At 58.0% G+C, this 25,878-nt stretch overlaps 2 protein-coding genes across 5 annotated transcripts; one reads left to right on the top strand and one right to left on the bottom strand.

Moving 5' to 3' along the window:
* Window positions 1-628: 628 nt before the first annotated feature.
* LOC107049524 (speedy protein 1-A-like) lies at window positions 629-5,943 on the bottom strand. The gene is made up of 8 exons (XM_046906089.1): window positions 5,939-5,943; window positions 5,458-5,695; window positions 3,602-3,619; window positions 2,737-2,851; window positions 2,515-2,573; window positions 2,338-2,423; window positions 1,731-1,902; window positions 629-1,104 (listed from the first exon to the last, which is right to left on the bottom strand). The coding sequence occupies exons 1-8, from the start codon at window positions 5,941-5,943 to the stop codon at window positions 733-735; spliced, it is 1,065 nt and encodes a 354-aa protein (XP_046762045.1). The 3' UTR covers window positions 629-732.
* LOC107050103 (E3 ubiquitin-protein ligase synoviolin-like) lies at window positions 5,618-25,710 on the top strand. 4 transcript variants are annotated; one of them, XM_046906085.1, is made up of 25 exons: window positions 5,618-5,693; window positions 6,242-6,280; window positions 7,287-7,377; window positions 7,477-7,525; window positions 8,075-8,172; window positions 8,264-8,390; window positions 9,443-9,542; window positions 9,817-9,882; window positions 10,410-10,526; window positions 10,615-10,787; window positions 11,384-12,067; window positions 16,030-16,178; window positions 16,610-16,702; window positions 17,417-17,569; window positions 17,657-17,705; window positions 18,545-18,648; window positions 18,753-18,879; window positions 19,540-19,639; window positions 20,450-20,515; window positions 21,670-21,786; window positions 21,882-22,061; window positions 22,676-22,801; window positions 22,888-22,995; window positions 24,106-24,292; window positions 25,063-25,710. In XM_046906085.1, exons 4-25 carry the CDS (start codon window positions 7,477-7,479, stop codon window positions 25,195-25,197), a joined length of 3,108 nt encoding a protein of 1,035 aa, XP_046762041.1. In that variant the 5' UTR covers window positions 5,618-5,693; window positions 6,242-6,280; window positions 7,287-7,377; the 3' UTR covers window positions 25,198-25,710. The 4 variants fall into 4 exon arrangements, with proteins under 4 accessions (XP_046762041.1, XP_046762040.1, XP_046762039.1 ...); XM_046906084.1 differs by having other exon boundaries at window positions 7,225-7,377; window positions 21,910-22,061; XM_046906083.1 differs by having other exon boundaries at window positions 7,225-7,377.
* The last annotated feature ends 168 nt before the right edge of the window (window positions 25,711-25,878 follow it).

Here is a 25,878-nt window from a genome sequence, read left to right as displayed (position 1 = left end):
ACGTTACAATCTGGGATCCGTGTGCAGGGCCAAGACGTGTGACACACATGACACATGGCAATCTGAGATACGTGTGCAAAGCCAAGACATGCGTGGGACATGTGTGTGACAATCTGGGATGTACATGCAAGGCCAAGACACATGGCACACATGTGACAACTGGGAACACGCGTGTGGAGAGTGAAGACATACATGTGACAGTCTAGGAGGCGTGTGCAAGGCCAGGACACATGCGTGACACACGTATGACAGTCTGAGACACGCGTGCAGCCTCTACAGCAACAGCAAAAGGCACTCCTATCCCCTCCCATCCCCATTTTTCCCCTTTTTCCACTCAAATTTGCCCTTTTCTTTCCCCCCCATTCCGCTCCATTTCCCAACCTGACGCCCACAGTGCAAAAATAGCCATTTTTTTTAATCCTTCACAAAGGTATTTCCCCCTTTTTGGGGTATTTTTCCTTTCCTTTTTACACGTGACCTCAGGCGCAGAGCCCCGTGTGTGACACACAGAGAGATGGGCGGCTTTTGGGGCTGAAGTGGGGAAAAAGGGCAACGCTGATTGGGAACAGCATGAAAGTGGTGACACTGAGAGAGAATGGAAGAGATTTGGGGGCAGAAATGGTTCTGATTTTTCCCCTCCTCGTGAGTCATAAAAATAGAGAAAACCACCTCAAAAAAAACCATCAGTACTGCAAAGCAGCTCAGTTTGACACCAACCAAAGAGATTTGGGGTTAAAAAGCACAGAAATCAGCACTGTGAGCTGCAAGGAAAGTGTTGGGGATGCCTGCCCCAACCTCAGCCCCCCCCCCCCCCCCCCCAGCTGATTTTTGGGGTGAAATCAACGCGTTTCGGCACAGTTGGAAAGCGGGGACGTACTCTGCAGTGGGAGGATGACCATGGAGGGCGCCCATGGAGTGCTGTGCTCTTCCTCCTCCTCCTCCTCTTCCTCCTCCTGGGGGGCGGTGGTGGGGGGGGGGGCAGCAGCGGGGGCAGCTGGAGGGGTGGGGGTCCCGGAGGGCTCTCCCATAGGGGCGCGTGGCGCCGCTGTGCTGCGGAGGGCGGTCACGGAGCCAAGCCCAGTGAGAGGGGTCGGAGGCCATGATCTGAAAATTGGGGGGGGGAAAAGAGGGGATTTGGTTAAAAATTGGGAGTGTGGGGGGAGGAGGGAGGGGTTTGGGGGTTAATGGGGGGATGGGGGATTAATGTGGATAGGGAGGTTAACGGGGGGGCGGGCATTAACGGAGAAGGAGCGGGGAGATGAGGGGGTTAATGGGGGGTGTGAGTAGTTGGTGGGGTTAATGGGGGTAGTGGGGTTAATGGGGGGGGCAGGGGGGTCAGGGGGCTGCTGGGGGGGAGTGAGGGGGGGATAGAGGGCTCAATGGGGCAGGAGTGATGTGGGGTCACCACAACAGCACTTGTTTCGCATCAAGGGTCTGAGTTCGGTGGCAACGCCCCCAAAATGCCACTTTTTAGACCTAAAACTGAGCTCAAATCTCACCAAAAATCGGTTAAGAATGGAAAAGCACATCCCAAAAATGACCGTCTTGGCTTCGGATGGGAAACACTCCATCAGAAAGCAGAGATGGGCTGAGCGGGGACAACGCGCATCTCGAGTTCCACCTCCTCTCCATCCCCACCCAGGCAGAGGGGGTCTTGGGGGGGGGAAAAGGACGGGGTCTTGATGGGGGGGAGGGGAAGAGGGGGGGAAGGAGGGGGTCTTGGGGGTGACCTCGTCGCAGCAGTGCCTGCTGACTGCAGCCCTGTAGTGCATGCGGGCCCAGAGGCGGTCCCGGCGGCGGAGGAAGCGGGGAAAGAGGCGGCGCCAACCCCAGCCCAGAGCCCAGGGGAAGATCTCGTATTTGTGCTCCTCCTCATCCTCCTCCATGTCGTTGGCCAGGTACCTGGGGGGGGGCGTTGGGGAGGGGGACAGAAGCAATGTGAGGGGGGGACCCCTAAAATTCAGCCCTATTTGGGTAGGGGGGGCACCCTGAGGCTCCACCCCCAAATCCCACTCCAAGTTGGACCACTACCGAACCCCCCAGTCCCTAAACTGGGAGGAGGGGAACACCATCACCCCCCCCCCCCCCCCAGCCCCAAATTGGGAGTGGGGGGGGGCACATCCCATAAACCCCTCCCCACATTGAGGGAGGGGGGCACCCCCACATTGAGCAGCCGCCGCTCTCACAAAGCCAACACAAACCTGCAGGACATGTCCAGTTTTGCCCCCACCCCCCCAACTGCTGAGCATCGCAGCCCCATCAGAAGCCTATTAATTAACGAGCGCCTCATTAGGAGCCCACTAATTAACGAGGGCTGCGTTAACGAGCAGCACATACAGCGCAGTGAAGAGGTTGATGCGGGTGTATTTGCTGGTGGGCAGCGCGGCGCGCTTGAAGTACGTCAGCACCATGGCCAATAAATACTGAAAGAAAGAAGAAAAGCACACAAAATTAACCACAGATTTGGTCCAAAAAGAGGGAAAAACGGTTAAAAAGGGGATGGGGCGTTCGAACCTTATCAGAAATCCTATAGCAGACATCTGTGGAGAGGAACTCCTGCACCACGCTGTCCTCTGCAGGGGAAATGAAAGCGGGGGTTATGGGGGGATTTCTCAGGTTTATTTGAGGGAAATAAAGAAAAAATGGTGAATTTTTGCCATTTCTGGGTGGTTTTGGTGTAAATAGGGAAAAAAAAATGGTGAATTTTTACCATTTCTGGGAGGCTTTGGTGCTTACCCAGCAGGGCGAAGAAGGCCTCGCGCTCGTGGCGGTGCAAATGGAGGCTCCTGGGGGGGTCCTGGGGGGGTCTTTGGGTGCCCGGTTGGGGTGTGGGGGGGTCCTTTGTGGTGCCCTGGAGAAAAGGGGTGGGAGGGAACAGATCCTTGAAGCCCCCCCCCCCTCCCCCCCAAAACAGAGCAAACCCCCTCAGATCCTTATGTAAAAAATCTGAAACCCTCCCCAAAACAACAGTAGGAAACCCCCAAACTCCGACCCCCCCCCCACTTTGACACCCCAAATCCTAAACCCCAAACTGGACCCACCACAAAACACTCACAATCTCCCCCAAAATGACCCAAACCTTACATCCCAAAACCAGAACCCCCCAGCACAAAAATGCCCCAATCCCCCCCCACACACCCAGAAACCCCCCAAACACCCAGAAACCCCCAAGCCCTAAACTGAGACCCCCCCCTTCACTCCCTCCCCAAACTGCACTCCCTATTCTGCCCCCTCCCATAATTTCATCCCCCCATTTCATCCCATTCATTACGCCCTCCTTCCCCCCAATTTTGCACCCCCACCCCCCATTTTATGCCCCCCAGTTTCACACTCCCCTTCCCCTCCATTTTGTCCCCCTCCAATATCACCCCCCTCATTTCACCCCCCAACTTCTTCCCTCTCCACCCCCAATTTCTCCCATTCTCCCCCCTCCCCCATTTTGCCTCTTTCCCCCTTATTTTACCCCATTTCCCCTCCTTCAGCCCCAACCCTTCACACCACCATCTGTACCCCCACCAACAAAGGACACCCCTCCCCCCACCAGGTCAGCCCTAACGAGCTCAGCGCTCATCAGAAATCCCTCATACACCTCAAAATGCACCTGGAGAGGACATTTGAGCTGAAAAAAGTAAAATTATATCTATATTTTTGTAGGGAAAAAGGAAGGAATCCAAACTGCTGTGGAGGAGGAGCTGAGATCTGTGCTACCAAAGGGACAAAAGCTGCCTTCAGAAGTTGAAATCTGTATTAAAAGGAAAAAAATCTGGTTAAAATAAAGGAATTTGGTTAAAAGGAAAACATTTCTTTTAAGAAATAAAGGCATATTGAAGGCGAAATCCCTCTATTTTCACACTGGGAGGGGATCTCAACCTCGGAGGGGTCCGAAGGCTCTGACTGACGCCATCCATTGGGGGCAGGAGCTGAAATAAAAGCAAAAAAAGTGGTAAATAGAGCACTTAAATTTGGGTTCCCTGGTTGAGGTGAGGAAATGCAGTTATTGAGACTGGAGGAGCAAAGCAGTAAAGGAGTAAAACCAACGCAATGGGGTGAAATAACGACATATAAAAAGACCCACTATTGAGGCTGAAGCGGTGAAAAGGAAACGTTTCTCCTTTATAGAAGAGGAAATTCCTCCATTTGTGACTAAAAAAAAAAAAAAAGGGGGGGGGGGGGAAACGACCCAAATTCTGCAGCTTTTCCCCCTTTTTCCACTCCAGTAAACGAGGAGGGGCCCCCAACCCCCAGGAAAGGGGGCAGAAAGAGCAAAAATGCACCAAAAGCTGAGGGAAAAAAGACACCAAATCAGTGTTTGCGGTCCTCATTTCAGGGCACTGCTGAGGGGCTGCTGCTGTTTGGCTGCCAGGGGGGCTGGAAGGAGGCATTTCCGACTGAAAATGGGGGAAAAAGGCCTGAATTCCACACCATTTGTTTCCTGACAGAAAATGAAGTAAAAAAGCCTTATTTCCCCCTAATTCATTACAATTCCTGACAAAAGATGAGGTAAAAAAAGCTCTATCTCCATACGATTTTCAGCTCCTGGTAAAGAATGAGGGAAAGAAAAGGCTTTATTTCCCCACAGCTTGTGATTTCTGACAGAAAATGAGGCAAAAAAGCATTAAATCCACACAGCTTTCATTGTCTGACGGTAACTAAGATCAGATAAAAGCATTATTTCCCCATAATTTACCATTCCTGACAGGAAATAAGGTAAAACACCAGAATTATTTCCCCACAGCTCACATTTTGTGACAAGAAATGAGGTAAAAAAGCGTTATTTCCCCATAATCGAGGATTTCTGACGGGAAATGAGGTGAATTAACAGCGTTATTTCCCCCCCCACCCCCACAGAGCAGCACAGCTACAGAAAGGGAACAGTGCCGTTTTTCACCCCTTTCACTCCAAAATCTCACTCAAAAACACCACAAAACGGCTCAAAGCGACCCCCAGAACGGCACTCGGGGAACTTTACCTCGTGACGCCCCATTTTTTCCCTCAGAAAACGGAGAAAAAAGCCAATTTTCCTCAGAGCAGCGCAGAAGCCCCTCCGGCGCCCTTCCCGCCTTTTTCCTCCCGCCCTTCCCTCAGCGCGGTAGGCGGGGCTCACTATGGGCCCGCCCCCTTCCGCGGGCACCGCCTTCTATTGGCCGCCTGCCCACCCCGCCGACCAATCAGGAGCGCGGAAAACTGAAGCCACCTGCTCTACCCCTCTGCCTCACGCTTTTCTGTCTGTCAAACGCGTGAAGGCGGGACGAGAGGGTGGTGACAACCAATCAAAAGGAAGAGGGAAAATGAAGGCATTTCTGATAGGCTAAACTCCTCGCGGGCGGGCCAATCAGAGCGAGCTACGGGACTACTGGCGGCGCAGCCCTCTCGTGTGAGGCAGTTCGGACCGTACCAAGTAAGAGCATGGAGCGGGGGGGAAACGTTGGATTTGTGCGGGGAGTTCAGAGCTTTTACCGCCGTAACACTGCAGAAGGAAACAGTGAGGATTTTCTCGTAGGGAAAAATCGGGAGGAAGGCGTTGTTTGGGGTGGGAACGGTGAGGACGTGAATATTTGGCTCCCCCGCATTAAAGGGGAAGTGGTGCAGCTCAACCGGAAGTGAGCCCCCGCGCTCTGGGGGACTTCCGGTGGCGGAGAAGCGGCCCTGTGGAAGGGCGCGCGCCGCGGCGGAGGGGCGGGCGGCGAAATTGGGTCTGGGGGAGGGGGGGGGGGGAGCGGTCCTGGGGGTTTGGGGAGGAGGGGAGGGGCGGTGGGGGGGTCTGAAGGGGCGTCTGATGGGGCGTTGGGGGGGTTAGGGGTTGGGGCCTTGGAGGGGAGGGAAGGGGTAGGAGCTGAGGTAGGCCAAGTGGGGGGGGCTGAGGGGGTGTTTGGGAGAGTCTTTAGTTCAGCCCCTCTCCTTTTTGTCCCCACTTTTGCCCCATATCCCCATTTTTCACCTCATTCTGACGCTATCGCTCCATTACTTTCCCTACTTTGTCCCTCTCACCCCCCCTTTTTGCCCCACAGCCCCATTCCCCCCCCCCCCTTTTGCCCCCATAACCCCCCTTTTTTGCCCCTCCAGATGCTCTCACTCCCATTCAGGTGCAGCTCAGCCCCCTAAAGATGCTTTTTGCCCCCCTTTGGCCCTATAACCCCATTACCCCCCCCCCCCCTTTTGCCCCATAGCCCCATTTTCCCTCCCCATTCTCGCCCCCACTTTGGGGTCCTTTGGCCCTCACAGCCGTCCTTTCTCCCCACAGCTCCTCCACCCCCCTTCCTGTGTGCTGCAGGAGATGGCGGTGAGCGCATGGGGAGGGCTGCTGTGGGGGGGCGGGGGGAGGAGGTGGTATTATGGGATGGAGATCCAGGCAGGAGCTCAGTTCCATGGGGGCGGAGCAGTATTATGGACCTGAAGGGTTTGTTTGAGCTTTAAGGACCCGAATCCAATGGGGAAGAGGCAGTAACGCTGGATTTGATGTTTTCTTTATCTCTGTGGGGTTGAATTCCAGAGGGATGGGGTGATGGGATGGATTTCCAGGGCTTATTGTGACTGTAAGGACCTTAATTTTATGGGAATGGGGTAACACCACTGGGTTTATGGGTCTAATCCACCTACAAGGACCTGAATGCTATGGGAACAGGGCAGCGTAATTGGGGTTAAGAGTCTAATCCACCTGTAAGGACCTGAATGCTATGGGAATGGGACAACGTAATTGGGGTTAGGGGACTAATCCACCTATAAGGACCTAAATCCTATGGGAATGAGACAACGTAATTGGGGTTAGGGGTCTAATCCACCTGCAAGGACCTGAATCCTATGGAGATACGGTAACATAATTGGGGTTAGGGGTCTAATCCACCTGCAAGGACCTGAATCCTATGGAGATACGACAACACAACCGGGTTTAAGTGCCAAATCCACCTGTAAGGACCTGAATGCAATGGGGACGTGACAGCACCACTGCGTTTAAGGGTCTAATCCACCCGTAAGGACCCAAATCCTGTGGGGATACGGCAGCACAGCCGTGTTTGAAGGCTTTATTCCACCTGTAAGGACCTGAATCCCACGGGAACGGGGCAAGGCTACCGAATTTCGAGGCACTTTTGAGCAGTTTAGGGCCGGGTTCCAGCAGGACAGGGCAGCGCAATGGGATCCGGAGGGCTTTTCTCCCCCCTCTGAGTGCTCTGAGGCCCCCGCTTGGGGTCCCCAAACCCCCCCCCCACGTCCCCCTGTCCCCCGCAGCGCCTGGCGGAACAGCTGTGGCTCGTGGTCTGCGAGAGCATCCTGGCCTTGGTCTCCTTCAGGACCGACCTGGACTCTGATCTCGTGGCTCAGATCGTCGTCCTCTCCTTCCGCAAATGCCTTCACTGCGTGGCTGACAGCTGCGTGGGCTCTGTGAGCGCTCAGCCCTAAAATCCCCCCCCCCCAAAATACCCCATAAACGTTCATTTTGGGCTGGGCTCACCCTTCCCCCCCCCCCCCCTTTTGTTATAGATGGAGAGGAGAGTTGACTTCTCCAGGTTCTTCCATTTCCTCGTCATCTGTGAGTCAGAGCCTTGGGGCTCCATCCCATAATAAGCATCAGGGCCGCGTCCTTCCCCCTGCACTGTGGGTTTGGGGTTTGTTGTGCACCTCCAGCTGCCCAGGAGAGATAATTTGGGGGCTGAATTTGCACGGGGCAGCCAAGCATGGGGCTGGTGGGGCTGATAAGCTTGTGGGTTTGTTATTCTAATGAGCCCCAGCAGGACCCCATAGCCCCAGGCCCCAAAAGGACCCCATAGCCCCGGGCCCCAGCGGGACCCCATTGTTGGTGGGGGTTTGAGGAGCTTTGGGACTGGATGCGACCCCACATTGAGCACTGGGGCAGCGTGAATGGGTTTTAAGGCAGTTTTTCCCCTCTCAGAGCCTCAGCCATACAAGGATGGGGCGATGTGTTGGGTTTTAAGGGCTCTTTCTGCCTTTTCGGGGCTTTCACTCAGAGGAACGGGGCAAAATGTGTGGATTTTAGGGCTTTTTCCCCCAGCTCTTTGGGGCTCCATCCCGCGGGGTTGGGGCAGCCTTTCCATCCGTAGCTCTCCCCTCTGTCGTTCAGCCTTTCTCCTCGTGCTGATGGTGGTTGCTGTGGACCTGTCCATCTCCCACCACTCCCTCAGTGACCACACTCCCTTCCAGCTCTTCTTTTACTTCGAGGTACCGCCCTCCTCCTCCTCCAGGGGACAGAACCCCCCCCCATAGGACGGACAGACACACAGACAGCCTCTGTGCCCCCCTCTCCCCCCAGCACTCCATCCTGTTGGCCGCAGTGCTCACCACCATCAGCAGATATGTGCTGCACCTCCTGGAGCCGCACTGCGGAGCCCTGCAGGAGAACAGAGACAGCTGCGCGCTGTGCTTCTCCTTCTGCAGTGGTACGACAGGCCCCGTTTTCCTCTTCTTTCAACCCATTTTGGGCTCCTGGGAGGGGGGGGGGGGGGGGGGGGGAGGGGTCTCTGTGGCCAAGCGCCGCTCGTTGGGTCGTCAGCGAGGGCTCCGTGCAGTGGTTGGGAGATGGGAGGAGGGGTCGGAAAGAGGGGTTTGGGGTTCAGAACGGCTCAGCTTTGGGGATTCGGGTTTTACTCGAGCCCAGCGTGGAGGGGTTGGGGGTGTGGTCGACCCCAGGGCTGAGGATTTGGGGTTTTGTTGGGGTTTATTCAACCCCAGCACTCAGGATTTGGGGTTTGTTTAACCCCAGCCCTCAGGATTTGGGGTTTAGTTGGGGTGTATTCAACCCCAGCACTCAGCATTTGGGGTTTGTTGGGGTGTATTCAGCCCCAGGGCTGAGGATTTGGGGTTTAGTTGGGGTTTATTCAACCCCAGCACTCAGGATTTGGGGTTTTGTTGGGGTTTGGTCGACCCCAGGGCTGAGGATTTGGGGTTTTGTTGAGGTTTATTCAACCCCAGCACTCAGGATTTGGGGTTTTGGGGTTAATTCAACCCCAGCCCTCAGGATTTGGGGTTTAGTTGGGGTTTATTCAACCCCAGGGCTGAGGATTTGGGGTTTAGTTGGGGTTTATTCAACCCCAGCACTCAGGATTTGGGGTGTTGGGGTTTATTCAACCCCAGCACTCAGGATTTGGGGTTTTGGGGTTAATTCAACCCCAGCACTCAGAGTTTGGGGTTTTGTTGGGGTGTATTCAACCCCAGCACTCAGGATTTGGGGTTTTGTTGGGGTTTGTTCAACCCCAGCGCTCAGAATTTGGGGTGTATTCAACCCCAGCACTCAGGATTTGGGGTTTTGGGGTTATTTCAACCCCAGGGCTCAGGATTTGGGGTTTGGGGGTTTATTCAACCCCTGCGCTGAGGATTTGGGGTTTGGTTGACCCAACTTCTCCCATCCCCCTCTCAGAAGAGGACGTTATGAGTTCTTCTGAGCTCCCATTGTACCCCAAGAATGGCTCCCAATGTGGTTTCCCCCCCCCAGGTCTCATCAGGGCCCTCCTCTACGTGGGATTCATAGTCAGTATGATTGGGACCCGCACCTTCCCCCTCTTCGCCGCCCAGTCCGCATGCCTGGCTGTGACGTGAGTTCCTTTTGGGGTCTCATTTTCCTCTAATTTCCCCCAAATTTGGGCTCTGGGGGGGGGTAGGGGGGGTCACTGTGACCCATCACGGCTCACTTGATGCCATTGAGGCTGCTCAGCGCTCCGTTGGTGGCCAAGGCGATGGCCGGGAGATGGAAGGAGGGCTCGAGAGCTTTTTGGGGTCCAGAAAGTCACAAGTTTTGGGGTTGTGTTGGTTTTGGGGGGGCTTTTTCTGCCACATCCATGACACCCACGGCCCCCTATTTCCTTACAGGCAGTTCAAGAAGGCAGCAGTGGATCTCTTCGTGTTGCATTTTGCTGACCCCAGTGGGAACACGCTGTGAGTTGGGCCATAAACCCTCCTTCCCCCCCGCTTTTGGGGTCTTGGAGGTGATGTCTCTGCTTTTAGGGTGGCATCCGCCTCGGGGTAAAGCAAAACCAGGGGGGAAAGCGGCTCCTTTTGCCCCCCAAAAATGGGCCGGGAAGACCCTAAAGGTAGAGGAGGAGGTTATGGGCGTCTTGAGATGTAATTAAAAGCTTCAATTAGTTCAGGAAGCGATGGACTGTGGGGAGGAGGGAACGTCCCGGTGGCTGCATTGGTTTCTTTGGGGGGGGTGGGATCCGCCTTAAGGAGAGCTGAACCAAATCTGGGGGAAATGGGCCATTTCTGCCCCCCAAAAATGGGTTGGGAAGACCTTATGGGTAGAGAAGAAGGTTCTGGGTGTCCCCAAACCTGACTGACAATATAATTAAACAAAGAAATGAGGGATGAGAGCGAGGAGGGGGAGCCTTTGGGCCATCCTCTCATCACCCCCATGGGACGTACGTGGGGGGGGGGATTTTACCCCATAACTCCATCCCACACAGCCTCCCCGGTGCCACCCCGGAGGCGCTGCCCGCCGAGGACAACGCCTGCGTCATCTGCCGAGAGGAGATGGGGCCGGAGGTGACGGCCCTGCCCTGCTGCCACGTCTTCCACACCAGGTTTGGGGCGAAACAGGCCGTTTTGGGGTCGCTTTTGGGGTTATTGGGACGGGAGGGATTATGGATTCTGTCTGTTTCCCCCCCATAGCTGCCTGCGGTCGTGGTTCCGGCAGCAGTGGACGTGTCCCATGTGTCGGATGCCCGTCCAACGCGTGTTCTACCCCGAGCTGATGCCCCCCGACCCCCCGGCGCAGCCCCCCGACCCCCCGGCCCGGCCCCAGACGCCACCGCGGACCTCTCCGGCTCCTGAGCCCCAAAACTGTGAGCATCCACACCCCAAAAACACCCCCAAGAAACCACAGAGGTTTTCTCACAGCCGTTCCCAACGTGTTGGGGTGCGGTCTTTTTTTCCTTAAGCCCCGACGGGGAGCGTCTGAACACCACAGAGTTAGGGGTTTTCTTTTAGGGTGCCCCCCAAAACAGTGGGATTTCAACCCGTATTCAGGCTGAGCGCCTCCAGGTGTTGCCTGGTGTTGGGTCTGGGATTTCAGCCAGCTGTAGGGTGGGGGGTTATGGATCCAGGATCCCTTTGGGGCTCGGGGCTACGGGGTCCCATTGGGGCTCGGGGCTACGGGGTCCCATTGGGGCTCGGGGCTATGGGGTCCCATTGGGGCTCGGGGCTATGGGCTCCCTTTGGAGCTTGGGGCTATAGGGTCCCCTTAGGGCTCAGGGACGTAGGCTCCCTGCAGGGCTCTGATCTCTTCATTTTGCAGTTCCATCGTGCCCCAAACGGGAGGATTTCTTTAAGCAAAAAGATCCTTAGGACCGTGGGTGGGAGATGGGAACCCCCCCCCGGTGCCTGTAGCCCCCGCTCCTCTGGGCGGTCACGATTGCTGTTCCTCCATCGTCCTTCTCAGGGGATTCCTATGAGGAAGAGGAGGAAGAAGAGGAGCAGCGGCAGCCGTTGGGCCGAACTCTGAACCAGGAAATGATCTGGGTCTACCAGGAGTGTTTCACCCGCCTGGAGGATGAGAACATGGCCGCGTGGCTGCTGCGCTGCTACGACAGCGGGGCCAAAGGCGTCAACTTGGAGGGCAGGCAGCTCCGCCGCTTGGGATCCCTCTCCAACGAGCCGGCCTTGGACAGGCTGATCTGCAGGAGGGAAGACAGCAGCTTCACCCTCTGGAAACGAATGCTGAGCGCCGTCAGGCAGCGCTATCGCAACCGGAAGTACGTAACGCCGCGCGCCTCCCCCTGGTTCACTCTGGACGAGGGCATCCAACGCCTCCGCCAGCTGGCCGTGGTGGAGATGCTGTACGCCGACTCCTTCGACCCCGACGACCCTCGGGCCGACGACTGCCCCGACACCACCAAATGCACCCCGCAGATGTGGTGGCAGCTGGCCGTGAGCGCGCCGTCCGACTTGGTGGCCACGATGACGGCCGTGCAGTGCATGTACCACAACCCGGCCTCGGTGATGATGCTGACCTGTGCCCTGCAGGACTACGACAGGAACGTGGCGTCCATCCAGCGCCGCTGCGTCACCCTGCTGGAGGAATTGGCCAGAGAAGTGCAAAAGCTGTCCCGGGAGGTCGAGCAGTGTAAGAAAGCCAAGCTTTGCTCCTCATCCTCGCCAAGCAACGAGTTGGTCGTGCGAGACGGTGGGCAAGATGGACGTCCTTCCAGCCCTGCTTTAGCGCTGGTCAAGGATGGCTGCGTGCCCCGCCTCACCTTCTGGTTTTACCTGCGCGATCACGGGGAGGACATGAGGAGGTGGGATGGGAAACCCACGTCGGCCCTGCAGAGGAGGGTGGAGGAGCTGCTGAGGAGGCCCGGCCCCTCCCGGGGCTCCTCCAGGAGGAGGTTCGCCTCCAGGCGCCGCGATGCCTGCGGTTCTCTGTAGGCGTCCCATGTTGGGGGTGGAGATGGGGTTCCCAAAGTGCTCCTGCGGGGTTCTGGGAGGAGGAGATGAGATAAGGAGGGAGATAAGGAGGGAGATAACGAGTTCCCCCCCCCCCCCAACTCCTCCTCTATTCTCTGTGTTATAGCCAGGAGATGCCCCTCTTCTGCCTCCTGAAGGACGGCTCCGGGTTCCTTTCCTGCTGTAGGGGCTCACATTCCTGTCCTGTTGAGTAAACCGGCTGCTTTGTGTCCCAATGGAGTCCTGGTCCTTCCGTGGGGGGAGGGGAGGAGGAAGGGGAAGGGAGGACCCCCCCCTCCCCTATGGCAGGACCCCCCCCCATGGCAGGACCCCATCATGGAACAGTTTTCTTAGAGGAAATGAGGGAAAGGAGTTTTGTTTCCCTGTATATTGTGTTTCCTGGCAGAAAATGAGGAGAAATGACTCTATTTCCCCTCAATGCTTTCTGGTAAAGCCATTTCCACTCATTTCCTATTTGCCTTCAGTGTTTCCTGATAGAGAAGGTGGAAAAGGGGTTTCATTTCCCTTTATATTGCATTTTGTGGCAGAAAAAGAGAAGAAATGCCTCTGGTGGTAGAAAATGAGGAAAACGGGTTTTAATTCCCTTTATATTGCATTTCATTGCAGAAAAGGAGAAGAAATGGCTCTGTTTGGTGGTAGAAAATGAGGAAAAGGGGTTTTATTTCCCTTTGTATTGCATTTCCTGGCTGAAAATGAGACGTGCTTCCATTTCCCCTCATAGAAAATGAGGAAAAGTGCCTTTTTCTCTCATATTTCCTGGCAAAATGGGTAGAACATGAGAAAATGTGGTTCTATTCCCCCCTCCCCCATTACATTTCCTGACAGAAAATGAGAAGAAATGGGTCTGTTTCCTCAGCGTTTCCTGATAGAAAATGTGGAAATGTGGTTTTGTTTCCCCTCACACGATGTTTCCTGACAGAAAATGAGAGGGGGGTTTTATTTCCCTTACGTTATGTATTTTTTTTGACGGAAATTGAGCAGAAATGGCTCCGATTCCCCCTCAGTGGCGCCTCCCGCCCCCTTCCCGCCTTTTTTCTCCCGCCCACCCCCTCAGCGCGGTGGGCGTGACGAGACTTAGCCCCGCCTCCTCAGCGGGCTTTGCCTTCTATTGGCCGCCTGCCCGCGGCGCCGTCCAATCAAAAGCGAGAAAAAGCGAAGCCACCTGCTCTACCCCTCTGCTTCACGCTCTGCTGTCTGTCGTCCTCAAGGAGGCGGGACTTGAAGGTAGTGATCACCAATCAGAACAGCGAGGGAGTGAGAAGGGGTTGCTGATAGGCTGAGCTCCGCGCAGGCGAGCCAATCAGAGCGAGACACGGGACTCTTGGCGTTACCGCCCCTTCGTGCGAGGCAGTTCGGACCGTACCAAGTGCGAGCATGGAGCGGCGGGGGGGAACCGTTGGATTTGTGCGGGGAGTGCGGAGCTTTTACCGCCGTAACACTGCAGAGGGGAACAGTGGGGATATTCACGTAGGGAAAAATCGGGAGGTAGTAGTTGTATGGGAGGGGAACGGGGAGAGGACGTGAAGTTTGGGTTCCCCCGCAGTGACGGGGAAGTGGTACGGCCCGGCCGGAAGTGAGGTGTCGGGCTGTGAGGGACTTCCGGTGAAGGAGGAGCGGCCCTGAGGAGGGGAAGCGCAGCGGTGGAGGGGCGGGGGCCGGGTGAGTGGGGGGGGCCGGAATTGGGTCTGGGGGCTCCGGGGGGCGTGAAGCCAAAGCGGGGGGGGGGGGGGGGAACGTGTGGGCGTTTCGTGAGGGGGATTTGAGGGTCGCGTATGGGGAATCTGTGGGGGTGAGGTGGTGAGGAAGGGGGTGAGTGGGGGGAGTTTGGGGTGGGGGGCTGTGGGGTCGGGGGGGAGGGTGATGTTGTGTGAGTTGGGGGGAGAGTGGGGGCGGGGCTCTGGGGGCGGGTAGAGGGGCAGGTGGGGGGAGGGGCTATAAGTGGGTGTGGGGGGGTTCAGAGGCGGCGAGGGGGTGTTTAGCGAAGGGAAATGGGGGATTTGGGGGCTACATGGGGGGGTTGGGGTACTGAGGTGAAGGGGGGGCTGGGGGAGATGGGGGTGTGAGGGGTACGGGAGGATATGGGGTGCTCGGGGGGGAGGTGGGGGGATCTGAGGGTGTGGGATGGTGGTGGGTGGCTGGGGGGAGTCTGTTGTGGGGGGGGGGAGTGTGGGGGTGGGGCTCTGGGGGCAGATAGAGGGGGAAGTGGGGGGAATGAGAGGGGAGGGGTTCTAAGGGGGGTGGGGGGTTATGTGGGAGGGGTTCAGGGAGGATAAGGGGGTGTTTAGGGAGAGGAAATGGGGAGGTTGGGGGGCACATGGGGGGGGAGGGGGCACTGAGAGGTGGAGGGAGGAGTTTGGGATGGGGGTGTGAAAGATATGGGGGGGGTATGGGGTGTTTGGGGGAGAGATGGGGGGGGGATCTGAGGGGGTGGGATGGTGGGGGGGGGGGGGGGGGGGGTTGAGAGAGGCAATCTGGGGATGGGGAGACCGAATGAGGCCCGGATTTGGGGTCAGCCGTTGGGATTTGGTGAACACAAAGGATTTCCAGGTTTAACCAAACAGCTGCGATTTCACCCCACATTTGCTGCCGTTTTATTATGGTTTTTTGTCACTATGATGCAATTTCTTTGTCTAGTTTGGCCCCAGAAATCATTCTCGTGCTCAGTGTGGTCCTACAACTCATTTTTGGGCCTGATCTGATGCTTTAGTTCTGTCTCTGGTGCGATATGACGCTTTGCTCTTCTCCCTTCCTTCTTCTGTTTGTTTCAGTGCTATAATTCCCTTTTTTTGTTCTCTTAAGTCTCTGTTTTTGCCCCACTTTGGTCCTCTGACCCCATTTTTGCCTCTTTCGAATGCTATAATTTCCCCTTTCAGCTCCATTTTGGTCCTCTCCACCCCCCTTTTTTGGCTCTTGGTTGATTCTGTCCCTCCCTTTTTTGCCTCACTGTGGGCCTCTCACCCCCTTTTTTTGGCTCTTTTTGATCCTCCCACCCCCCTTTCTGCCCCCATTTTGGCCCCCTCACCCCCTTTCTTGGCTCTTTCTGCTGTTAGAACCTCCTTTTTACCCCACTGGGGTCTCCTCAGCCCCCTTTTTTGGCTCTTATTGATGCTATAACTCCTTTCTCTGCCACATTTTAGCTCTCTCACCCCTTTTTTCTCCCAGCCTGGCCCTCTTACCCCCATTTTTGGCTCTTTTTGTCCCTCTCGCTCCCTTTCTGGCCCTCTCCCCCCCCTTTCTTGCCTCTTTCTGCTGCCATAACCCTTTTTTTTACCCCACTTTGGCCCTCACTCCTTTTTTGGCTCTTTCTGCTGCTGTAACTCCCTTTCCTGCTCCAGTTTGGCCCTCTGCCCCATTCTGGTCCTCTCACCCCTTTGTTGGCTCTTTATGATCCCCCCCCACCCCCTTTTCTGCCCCACTTTGTCCCTCTCAGCCCTTTTATACCCGTCTTTGTTCTTCTCCTCCCTTTCTTGCCTCTACCTGCTGCCGTAACCCCCATCTTACCCGAGCTTGGCCCTCTTGCCCCCTTTCTAACCCCAGTCTGCCCCTATCTCCCCCTCCCCCCCCCCCCCCCCCCATTTACCCCCTCTAACCCCATTTTCCCCCCTCTCCCCCCCCCCGCAGGCGGCCGTGCCGCGACCATGCTGTGCACGGCGGTGGTGATGCTGGGCAGTTTGGCTCTGACCACGGCCGTGGTGGCCCACGCCTATTACCTGAAGCACCAGTTCTACCCCACCGTGGTGTACCTCACCAAATCCAGCCCCAGCATGGCCGTGAGTACCCACACAGGCCCCTCCCCCCCCCAGCTTTTTATTTTGGGTTAAAATCCCGCGTTTTTAGGACAAGAGACCACGAGGGGTTTCCCAAAGCATTCCCCTTCCTTTGGGGTTTCCCCACACGTTGCTCTTCCATTGGGTTTTCATGGGAGCGAAAGCCAGCGTTGTTTTATTCCTCTTCCTCCACCTGCAGCGTTTCCTAACGGCCTCGTTATGCTTAATGAGCAATTAGCCAACCCTATCAGCACCGCCTCCCGTCACGCTGGGCCCCACTTCTGCTTTCTGACACCCAAAAACTCTCATTTTCCACCCAAAGGTGGACACGAAGGCACCGATCCGCCCCATAGGGAGCCCCAAAATGGGGCTGGGGGCTCTCAGCCGCCCCCCCCGGCCCCAGTTTGGGGTTCTTTGAGGGTCTCTCTCCCCAGGTTCTGTACATCCAGGCCTTCGTGTTGGTGTTCCTGCTGGGGAAGTTCATGGGCAAGGTGTTCTTTGGGCAGCTGCGTGCAGCTGAGATGGAGGTGAGCGTGTGGGGAGGGCAGGGATGGGGGGGGATTCTGGGGGGTAAGAAAGGGAGATTTGGGGGTTTGGAGCAGCGTTCCCATTTCTTGAGGGTCTGAATTCCACGGGGGGGAGGGGGCAATGGGGTCAACGGGGGGGTTATTGTCCGTCTTTGAGGCTGAATTCTATAGGGAGGGGGCAGCAGTGCGGGTTGTAAAGGGTTTATCTCACTTACAAGCAGCTGAAAGCTATCAGGAAGAGTCAAAATTGGGGGATTTAATGCTTTTTTTCTGCTGTTTTGGGGTTCTGTTGTATGGGGTCGAGTCAACGTTGTAGATCCTAAGAGCTTCTTCCAGTTCTGGAGAGTGAAATTGGATCAAGTTGGGGGCCGTATTATGGATTTTAAGGGGTTATTTCAATTCTAAGGGGGTGGAATTCCATCGGGATGGGATGATAGGATGGATTGTTGGGGTTTATTCCTTCTCAAAGTGCCTGAGTTCTGTGGGAATGAGGCAATATTGCTGTATTTAAGGCTTTTTTTCCGCTTCTTTAGGGCCAAATTCTGTGGGATTCAGTCCCAGTTATGTATCCTAAGAGCATTTCCCAACTCAGAAGGGCAAAACCCCACCGATTTGTCATTACAACTCCGAGGGGTTCGACTCTGTTGGGATGGGGCGCTGTGGTGCAATTATGGGGTTATGGGGGCTTTATGGGGTTTCTGGGCCCCCCCACAGCACCTGATGGAGCGCTCCTGGTACGCCGTCACCGAGACCTGCTTGGCCTTCACCGTCTTCCGTGACGACTTCAGCCCCCGTTTCGTGGCCCTCTTCACCCTCCTCCTCTTCCTCAAATGCTTCCATTGGTTGGCCGACGACCGCGTGGACTTTGTGAGCCCTGAAACCCCCCCTAAAAATACCCTAAAAACGCCCATTTTGGGGCCAGGCTCGCCATTTTTCTCTCTTTCCTTTTAACAGATGGAGAGGAGCCCCAACATCTCCTGGCTCTTCCATTTCCGCATCATCTGTGAGTCAGAGCCTTGGGGCTCCATCCCATAATAAGCATCAGGGCCGCGTCCTTCCCCTTGCAGCTGCCCGGGAGAGATAATTTGGGGGCTGAATTTGCATGGGGCAGCCAAGCATGGGGCTGGCGGGGCTGATAAGCTTGTGGGTTTGTTATTCTAATGAGCCCCAACGGGACCCCATAGCCCCGGGCCCCAACGGGACCCCATAGCCCCGGGCCCCAAAGGGACCCAGCAGGGTTGTATGGGGCTGTGTTGGTGGGGGTTTGAGGAGCTTTGGGACTGGATGCGACCCCACATTCAGCACTGGGGCAGTATGAATGGGTTTTAAGGCAGTTTTTCCCCTCTCAGAGCCTTAGCCATACAAGGATGGGGCGATGTGTTGGGTTTTAAGGGTTTTTCTCCCTTTATGGGTTGTATCCAACCAGAATAGGGTAAAATCCGAGGAATTACGGGTTTTCTTCTCCTTCTTTGGGGTTGTATCCCACAGGAGCGGGTCGAAAGTCCTGGGTTGAAGGGTTTTTTTCCGTTTCTTAGGATCCCTATCCTGCTGAAATGGGTCTAAATTCCTGGACTTTAGGCTTTTTTGCACCCCTTGGCCACGATATCCCCCAGCAATCGGTCTGAATTGCTGCACCAAAGGGTTTTTTTCCATCTCTTAAATACTACATCCCACCAAAACCAGTTAGAATGGTCCCCAAAAGGCTCCATTGGAGGCCTTTTCCCACCCCTTAGCAGCTGCATCCCACCCAAACCACTCCCAGTTCCTGCATTTGAGGTCCTTCCCCCCCCCCCCCCCCCACGACTCAGCCCCTCCCAACCTGTGCCTTTTCCCCCCCCCCAGCCCTCATGTTCCTGCTGGCCATCCTGGATTTCCTCTTTGTCAGCCACGCCTATCACAGCATCCTCACCCGCGGCGCCTCCGTCCAGCTGGTCTTTGGCTTTGAGGTACCCCCCCCCCCCCCCCCGCCCCCCATTCCTCCTTCAGGGGCCAGCCAGCCCCCAGCAGGACGGACAGACAGACGGACAGCGCCTTGTCCCCCCCCCCGCAGTACGCCATCCTCATGACCATGGTGCTCACCATCTTCATCAAGTACGTGCTGCACTCCATCGACCTGCAGAACGACAACCCCTGGGACAGCAAGGCCGTCTACATGCTGTACACGGAGCTCTTCACCGGTACGGGGTGCCCCCTTTTTCCCCCCATTCCTCCCCGTTTTGGGGTCGTTCTGACCAACCGTGGCTTGGGGTGCCCTCCTGAAGGGTGAGGGGGGGGTTGTGAAGGGTGAAATCCCACCGGGTTGGGGGCAATATTAGGGGGGTTTGGGGGTTTGTTCCGGCTCTGAGGGCCTAAATGCGATGGGGATGAGGCGATATTGCTGCATTTAGGGTTATCTGCTCTTCTTTGGGGTTAAATTCTATGGGGTCGAGTTGGAATCGTTTGGATTCGTTAGGAATCCAAAGAGCGTTTTCCGGTTCTAAAAGACAGAATGGAAAGAAGAACGATGGAAAGGGGGGGGTCAGGAGGGGGTGTTTGCAGCTCAGAGTCACAGCTTTTGGGATTTGGGGTTTGGTCCATCCCCCAGCTTGGAGGATTTGGGGTTTTGGTGGACGCTGATGAGGATTTGGGGGTTTGGTTGACCCCAGTGTTGAGGATTTGGGGTTTGACCCCAATGTTGAGGATTTGGGGGTTGAGTGGACCCCAAACGTTGGGGATTTGGAGTTTGGTGCACCCCAACCCACCGTCGCTCATTCTCATCCCAAAGAAGGACATTTTGGGACCCCCCCTGAGCCCCCATTCCACCCCAGGAACCGAACCCAACGTGTTTCTCCCCGCAGGGTTCATCAAAGTCATCCTCTACATGGCCTTCATGACCATCATGATTAAGGTGCACACCTTCCCCCTCTTCGCCATCCGCCCCATGTACCTGGCCATGAGGTGAGTCGGCCCCGGCGCCCCTCGTGCTGCGTTCACACCACGATCCCAACCCCAATGGATCCCCGACCCCAGTGGGTCCCAATGGATCCCCGACCCCAGTGGGTCCCAGTTAACCCCAGTGGATCCCTGACCCCAGTGGATCCCCAACCCTGACCCCAGTGGATCCCAATGGATCCCCAAGCCCGACCCCAGTGGATCCCAATGGATTCTCAACCCCAATGGGTCCCAATGGGTCCCAGTTAACCCCAGTGGATCCCAATGGATCCCCAACCCCAGTGGATCCCCAACCCCGACCCCAGTGGATCCCATTGGATCCTCAACCCAAATGGATCCCAACAGATCCCCGATCCCTGACCCCAATGGATCCCCGATCCCTGACCTCAGTGGATCCCTGATCCCGACCCCAATGGATCCCAACAGATCCCTGATCCTGACCTCAATGGATCCCCAATCCCAACCCCAGTGGATCCCAGTGGATCCCCAATCCCGACGCCAGTCGATCCCAATGGATCCCCAACCCCAATGGACCCCCACTGCTGACCCCAATGGATCCCCGACCCCAATGGACCCCAATGGCTCCCTGACCCTGATGGATCCCAAAGGATCCCCAACCCCAATGGACCCCCGGTGCTGACCCCAATGGCTCCCTGACCCCAATGGACCCCAATGGCTCCCTGACCCTGATGGATCCCAATGGATCCCCAACCCCAATGGACCCCCGGTGCTGACCCCAATGGCTCCCTGACCCCAATGGCTCCCCGACCCCGATGGACCCCCGGTGCTGACCCCGCCGGCCCCCTCCCCCCGCAGGCAGTTCAAGAAGGCGGTGACGGACGCCATCATGTCGCGCCGCGCCATCCGCAACATGAACACGCTGTGAGTTGTGCTGCTGGCTCTCCCTATGGGGTTTGGGGCCGCGGCTCCTTATGGGGTGGGCTCCGATTCGGGGTGAGCCCGGGCAAAACGGGGGGGACGGCTCCTTTTTGCCCTCATAATGGGCTGGGGAGGCTCTGAGGGTGGATTGGGGCAGCGTTGGGCTCTCCCAATGGGATCCAACGTAAGGTGAGATGGGGCAAAACCGGGGGGGGGAAATGGCTCATTTTTACCCTAAAAGTGGGTTGGGTTGGCCCTATAAGCAGAGAAAGGGGTTGTGGGTACCCAGAAGGCCAACCGGGGGCTGAATTTGAGGCTGAAGAAGGGGGGGATGCGGGGAGGGGGGGTCGCCCTGCTGGCTCCGTGGGTTTGGCTGAGCTGTGGGATCCCCTCAGGCTGAATTTGGTCCGATTTGGGGGAAAATGGGTCATTTTGGCCATCAGAAGCAGGCCGGAAGAGCCCATGGGGGGATCTTTGGGGTTGTGGGACCCAGAAATGGGGGCTGAAGTGGTTCTGGAGCCATAAAGGGAGGGGGGGGGTGGTGAGGGGACGTCGTAGGGGGGCTCTCCTGTTATGCCTGTGGGGTTTGGGGTGGATTCGGGGGAGTTTTGGGGTGGGGTTGGGGTGGATTTGAGGTGGGGTTGGGGGGGCATTGGGATGGATTTGAGGGGGGTTTGGGGTGGATTTGGGGGAGGTTTGGGGTAGATTTGAGGTGGCGTTGGGGGGGGGTTGGGATGGATTTGAGGGGGATTTGGGGTGGATTTGAGGTGGGTTTGGGGGGGGTTGAGAGGGGTTTGGGGAGGATTTGGGGGGGGGGTTGAGAGGGATTTGGGGTGGGTTTAGGGTGCAGTTGGAGTGGATTTGGGGGAGTTTTGAGGTGGGCTTGGGGAGGATTTAGGGGTGGGTTTGAGGTTGGCTTGAGGGGGGTTGGGGTGGATTGGGGGGGGTTGAGAGGGGTTTGGGGGGGATGGGAGGGGGGTTTGGGGTGGATTTGGGGTGGGTTTAGGGTGCAGTTGGAGTGGATTTGGGGGAGTATTGAGGTGGGCTGGCGGAGGATTTAGGGGTGGGTTTGGGGTGGGTTTGATTTGGGGGGGGTTGTGGGTGGATTCGAGGTGGATTCGGGGTCCTTCTGCCCCCCAACCCCCCCCCGTTTGCAGTTACCCCGACGCCACCCCGGAGGAGCTGCAGTCCACGGACAACGTCTGCATCATCTGCCGCGAGGAAATGGTGACGGGGGCCAAACGCCTGCCCTGCAACCACATCTTCCACACCAGGTCCGGGGCAACACCGCCCCATCAACCCCCAACCCCCCCACCCCCCCTTTTTGGGGTCGCCTTCGGGGTCGTTGACGATGACGGTGGGGATGAAGGCTTCCCTGTGTGTGTCCCCCCCCCCAGCTGCCTGCGCTCGTGGTTCCAGCGGCAGCAGACGTGCCCCACGTGCCGCATGGACGTCCTGCGGGCCTCTCTGCCCCCGCAGCCGCCCCCCGAAGCCGCAGAGCAGAACCCGGCGCCGCCTCAGAGCCCCCCGGGGGCTCAGCCCCAAAACTGTGAGCCGCCCCCGCCCCAAAACGACCCACGTGGGGTTCCGAGGGGGGGTGGGGGGGGAGGGGGGGGTGCCCCCAAACCAGCGGGGTTTACACCCCCTGTGAGGGCTGATGGCATCCGGACGATGGGTGGGGTGGGGGTGGGATTGCTGCCAGCTGTGGGGGGGGGGGGTTGGGACACAGGATCCCTTTGGGGCTCGGGGCTATGGGGTCCCTTTGGGGCTCGGGGCTATGGGGTCCCTTTGGGGCTCAGGGCTATGGGGTCCCTTAAGGCCTCGAGGATATAGGATCTCTTTGGGGCTCAGGGCTACGGGGTCCCTTTGGGGCTCAAGGATACGGGGTCCCTTTGGGGTTCACGTATATGGGGTCCCTTTGGGGCTCATGGCTATAGGGTCCCTTTGGGGCTCCAATCTCTTTTCTCTGCCATTCTATTGCTTCTGAACGTATAGGATTTCTTTCAGGGTGCCCCATAACAGCGGGGTTTCCGCCCCCCTCCAGGCTGATGGCACTCAGCTGTTGGCTGCTGTTGGGGGTGGGATTTCAGGCAGCTGTAGGACGGCGTTTTAGGGCCGCGGGGACCCCTTTGGGGCTCTGACCCGTGCCCAACCCCATTGCAGTCCCACAGGGGATGCTCCCCCCGTTCCCCCCCGGGATGTTCCCGCTGTGGCCGCCCGTGGCTCCGTTCCCCCCCATCCCCGGCGCTCAGGGACCCCCCAACCCCGAGAGCCCCACAGCAGCTCCAGGTGAGCGTCACTCCCATCCTCCCCCCTCCTCTTATGGGGTCGGCGGTTCCTCCGTCCCATTCTTACGCCCCCCTTCGGCCCCACAGCCGCCTCCAGGGCCGGGGATGGCACCGCTTCGGGGTCGGAGGGCACTGCAGCGCCGGGCTTCGCTCTGCCCCCCCCGTGGCTGGGAATGCCGTGGCCGCCCATTTTTGGTGAGTGGGGGGCGGGGGGGCGGTTTTGGGGTCGGGCTGGGGGGGTTTTCTTCCCGTTTCCTCTCGGCCCCCTTCGCCCCGTAGGGTTTGGGGTTCAGCGGTGAGGTTTTCTTCCCAATATTCAGCCCTCAATCCTGCAGGGTTTGGGGTCCGTCCGTGAGGTTTTTTCCCCCAATTCCCCCCCCCCCCCCCTTCCCCCCAGGTTTCCCCCCACGCCCCATAGACGAGCTTCAAAATCCTACACCCCATAGGATTTCAGTCTCCCCCCCCAGGATTTCAGCCCCCCCCCCCCATAACCCCACAGCATTTCAGTCCCCCCCCCCCCAACCCATAACCCCACAGCATTTCAATCTCCCCATAACCCCACAGCATTTCAGCCCCCCCATAACCCCCCGGGATTTCAGCCCCCCCCCCATAACCCCCCGGGATTTCAGCCCCCCATAACCCCCCGGGATTTCAGCCCCCCATAACCCCCTGGGATTTCAGCCCCCCATAACCCCCCAGGATTTCATTCCCCCCCATAACCCCCCAGGATTTCAGTCTCCCCCCCCCCATAACCCCACAGCATTTCAATCTCCCCATAACCCCCCGGGATTTCAGCCCCCCATAACCCCCCGGGATTTCAGCCCCCCATAACCCCCTGGGATTTCAGCCCCCCATAACCCCCCAGGATTTCAGTCTCCCCCCCCCATAACCCCACAGCATTTCAGTCCCCCCCCCCCAACCCATAACCCCACAGCATTTCAATCTCCCCATAACCCCACAGCATTTCAGCCCCCCCATAACCCCCCGGGATTTCAGCCCCCCCCCCATAACCCCCCGGGATTTCAGCCCCCCCATAACTCCCCGGGATTTCAGCCCCCCATAACCCCCTGGGATTTCAGCCCCCCATAACCCCCCAGGATTTCAGTCTCCCCCCCCCATAACCCCACAGCATTTCAGTCCCCCCCCCCCAACCCATAACCCCACAGCATTTCAATCTCCCCATAACCCCACAGCATTTCAGCCCCCCCATAACCCCCCGGGATTTCAGCCCCCCCCCCATAACCCCCTGGGATTTCAGCCCCCCCATAACCCCCCGGGATTTCAGCCCCCCCGTAACCCCCGCAGGGCTCCCCCCGATGCCGGTCCCCCCCCCGGGCTTTGCGGGGCTGACCCCGGAGGAGCTGCAGGCCATGGAAGGCCACGAGCGGCAGCATTTGGAGGCGCGGCTGCAGTGCCTGCACAACATCCACACGCTGCTGGACGCCGCCATGCTGCAGATCAACCAATACCTCACCGTCATGGCCGCCATCGGGTGCGCGGGGGGGGGCACTATGGGGGTTTGGGGGCGCTGGGGGGGGTTTGGGGTCACTGTTGGGGGTTGGGGTCACTGTTGGGGGTTGGGGTCACTATGGGGGTTTGGGGTCACTGTGTGGGGGGTTTGGGGTCACTATGGGGGTTTGGGGGCACTTTGGGGGGGGTTGGGGTCACTTTGGGGGGGGTTTGGGGTCACTATGGGGGGGGTTTGGGGGCACTGTGGGGGTTTGGGGGCACTTTGGGGGGCTGGGGTCGCTATGGGGCTGGGGTCACTATGGGGTTGGGGTCACTGGGAGGGTTTGGGGTCACTGTGGGGCTGGGGTCACTGTGGGGGGCTGGGGTTAAGGGCTGGGGTCACTGTGGGGCTGGGGTCAAGGGATTGGGGTCACTGTTGGGGGGCGGGGGTCACTGTGGGGTTGGGGTCACTGTTGGGGGTTGGGGTCACTGTGGGGTTGGGGTCACTATGGGGCTGGGGTCAAGGGTTGGGATCACTGTGGGGGTTGGGGTCACTGTGGGGGCGGGGGTCACTATGGAGGCTGGGGTCACTGTGGGGTTGGGGTCCCCAATGGGGTTGGGGTCCCCAGTGGGGTTTGGATCCGCAGTGGGTGTTGGGATCAATGTTTGCGGCCCCCAATGGGGTTTGGGGTCCCAATGGGGTTTGGGGATGAAGCCTTTGGTGTCCCCAAAGGCTCCAAGCTTGACATTTGGGCTTTTGGAGGCCTTTGGGGTCAATTCTTTGTCGCCCCCCCCCCCTTTTTTCCCCCACAGCTCCCCCCGTCCCACCGCCCCCCCCCCCTCCCAGGACCCCCCCACCGCCGCCGCCGCAGCGCCCCCACAGCGCAGCTCTTCGCCTCCCCCCGGTGCGTCAAACCCCCCCTCCCCGTCACCAATAACCCCCCCTAATTAGGCTGACGGCTTTAATTGGGGCTCAGCTAACGAGGGGGGGGGCTCCGTTTTCCCACCCCGCAGCGGATGGCGGTGAGGAGGAGGAGGAGGAGGAGGAGGAGGAAGGAGAGCCCAACACAGCCGAACTGCGCCGCCGCCGCCTGCAGAGATTGGGGTCCCCATCGCCCCCCCCCCGCCTCCCTCTGACCCCAATGAGGACTTTATTTTGGGGGGGGGGGTTGTGGGGGGCCCCCCCACCCCTCCCTCTCCAATTCTGGGGGCGCTCAGAGCCCACCTCGGAGCCCCTTCTGCCTTTCTTCCCCCCCAAATCCCCCCCCCAAAAAAGACAGAAATCACATCCGGAAGCATTTGGTGCCCTTCTCCCCCCCCCCTCAATGTTCCCCCCCCCCATTTCCCCTATTTTTCCCCCCCCTCCCCCCCAGAAAGAGCTGCTTTTTGGGGACCCCCCCCATTTTGGGGCACACATTGGATTTCTTTCAGCCAAAACTGGGAGTCCACCCCCCCCCCCCCCCCCCAAAATCTCCCATTTTCCACCCAAATTTCCACCCAATTTGGGCTCCTTTCGCCCCCCCCCCCCCCCCAAACCCTCTGCAGCTCCGACTCCCCCCCCCCCCCCTTTCCCAGCCCTGATTTGGGGGGCAGAACCCCAAAATCCATCACTTTGAGTGGGGTTTCGGG

This window comes from Gallus gallus (genome assembly GCF_016699485.2).
Source record: "Gallus gallus isolate bGalGal1 chromosome 39 unlocalized genomic scaffold, bGalGal1.mat.broiler.GRCg7b 39_unloc2, whole genome shotgun sequence".
Lineage (NCBI taxonomy): Eukaryota > Metazoa > Chordata > Aves > Galliformes > Phasianidae > Gallus > Gallus gallus.
The sequence above is the reverse complement of the archived record's forward strand: the minus strand, read 5'-3'. Positions and strand labels throughout refer to the sequence as shown.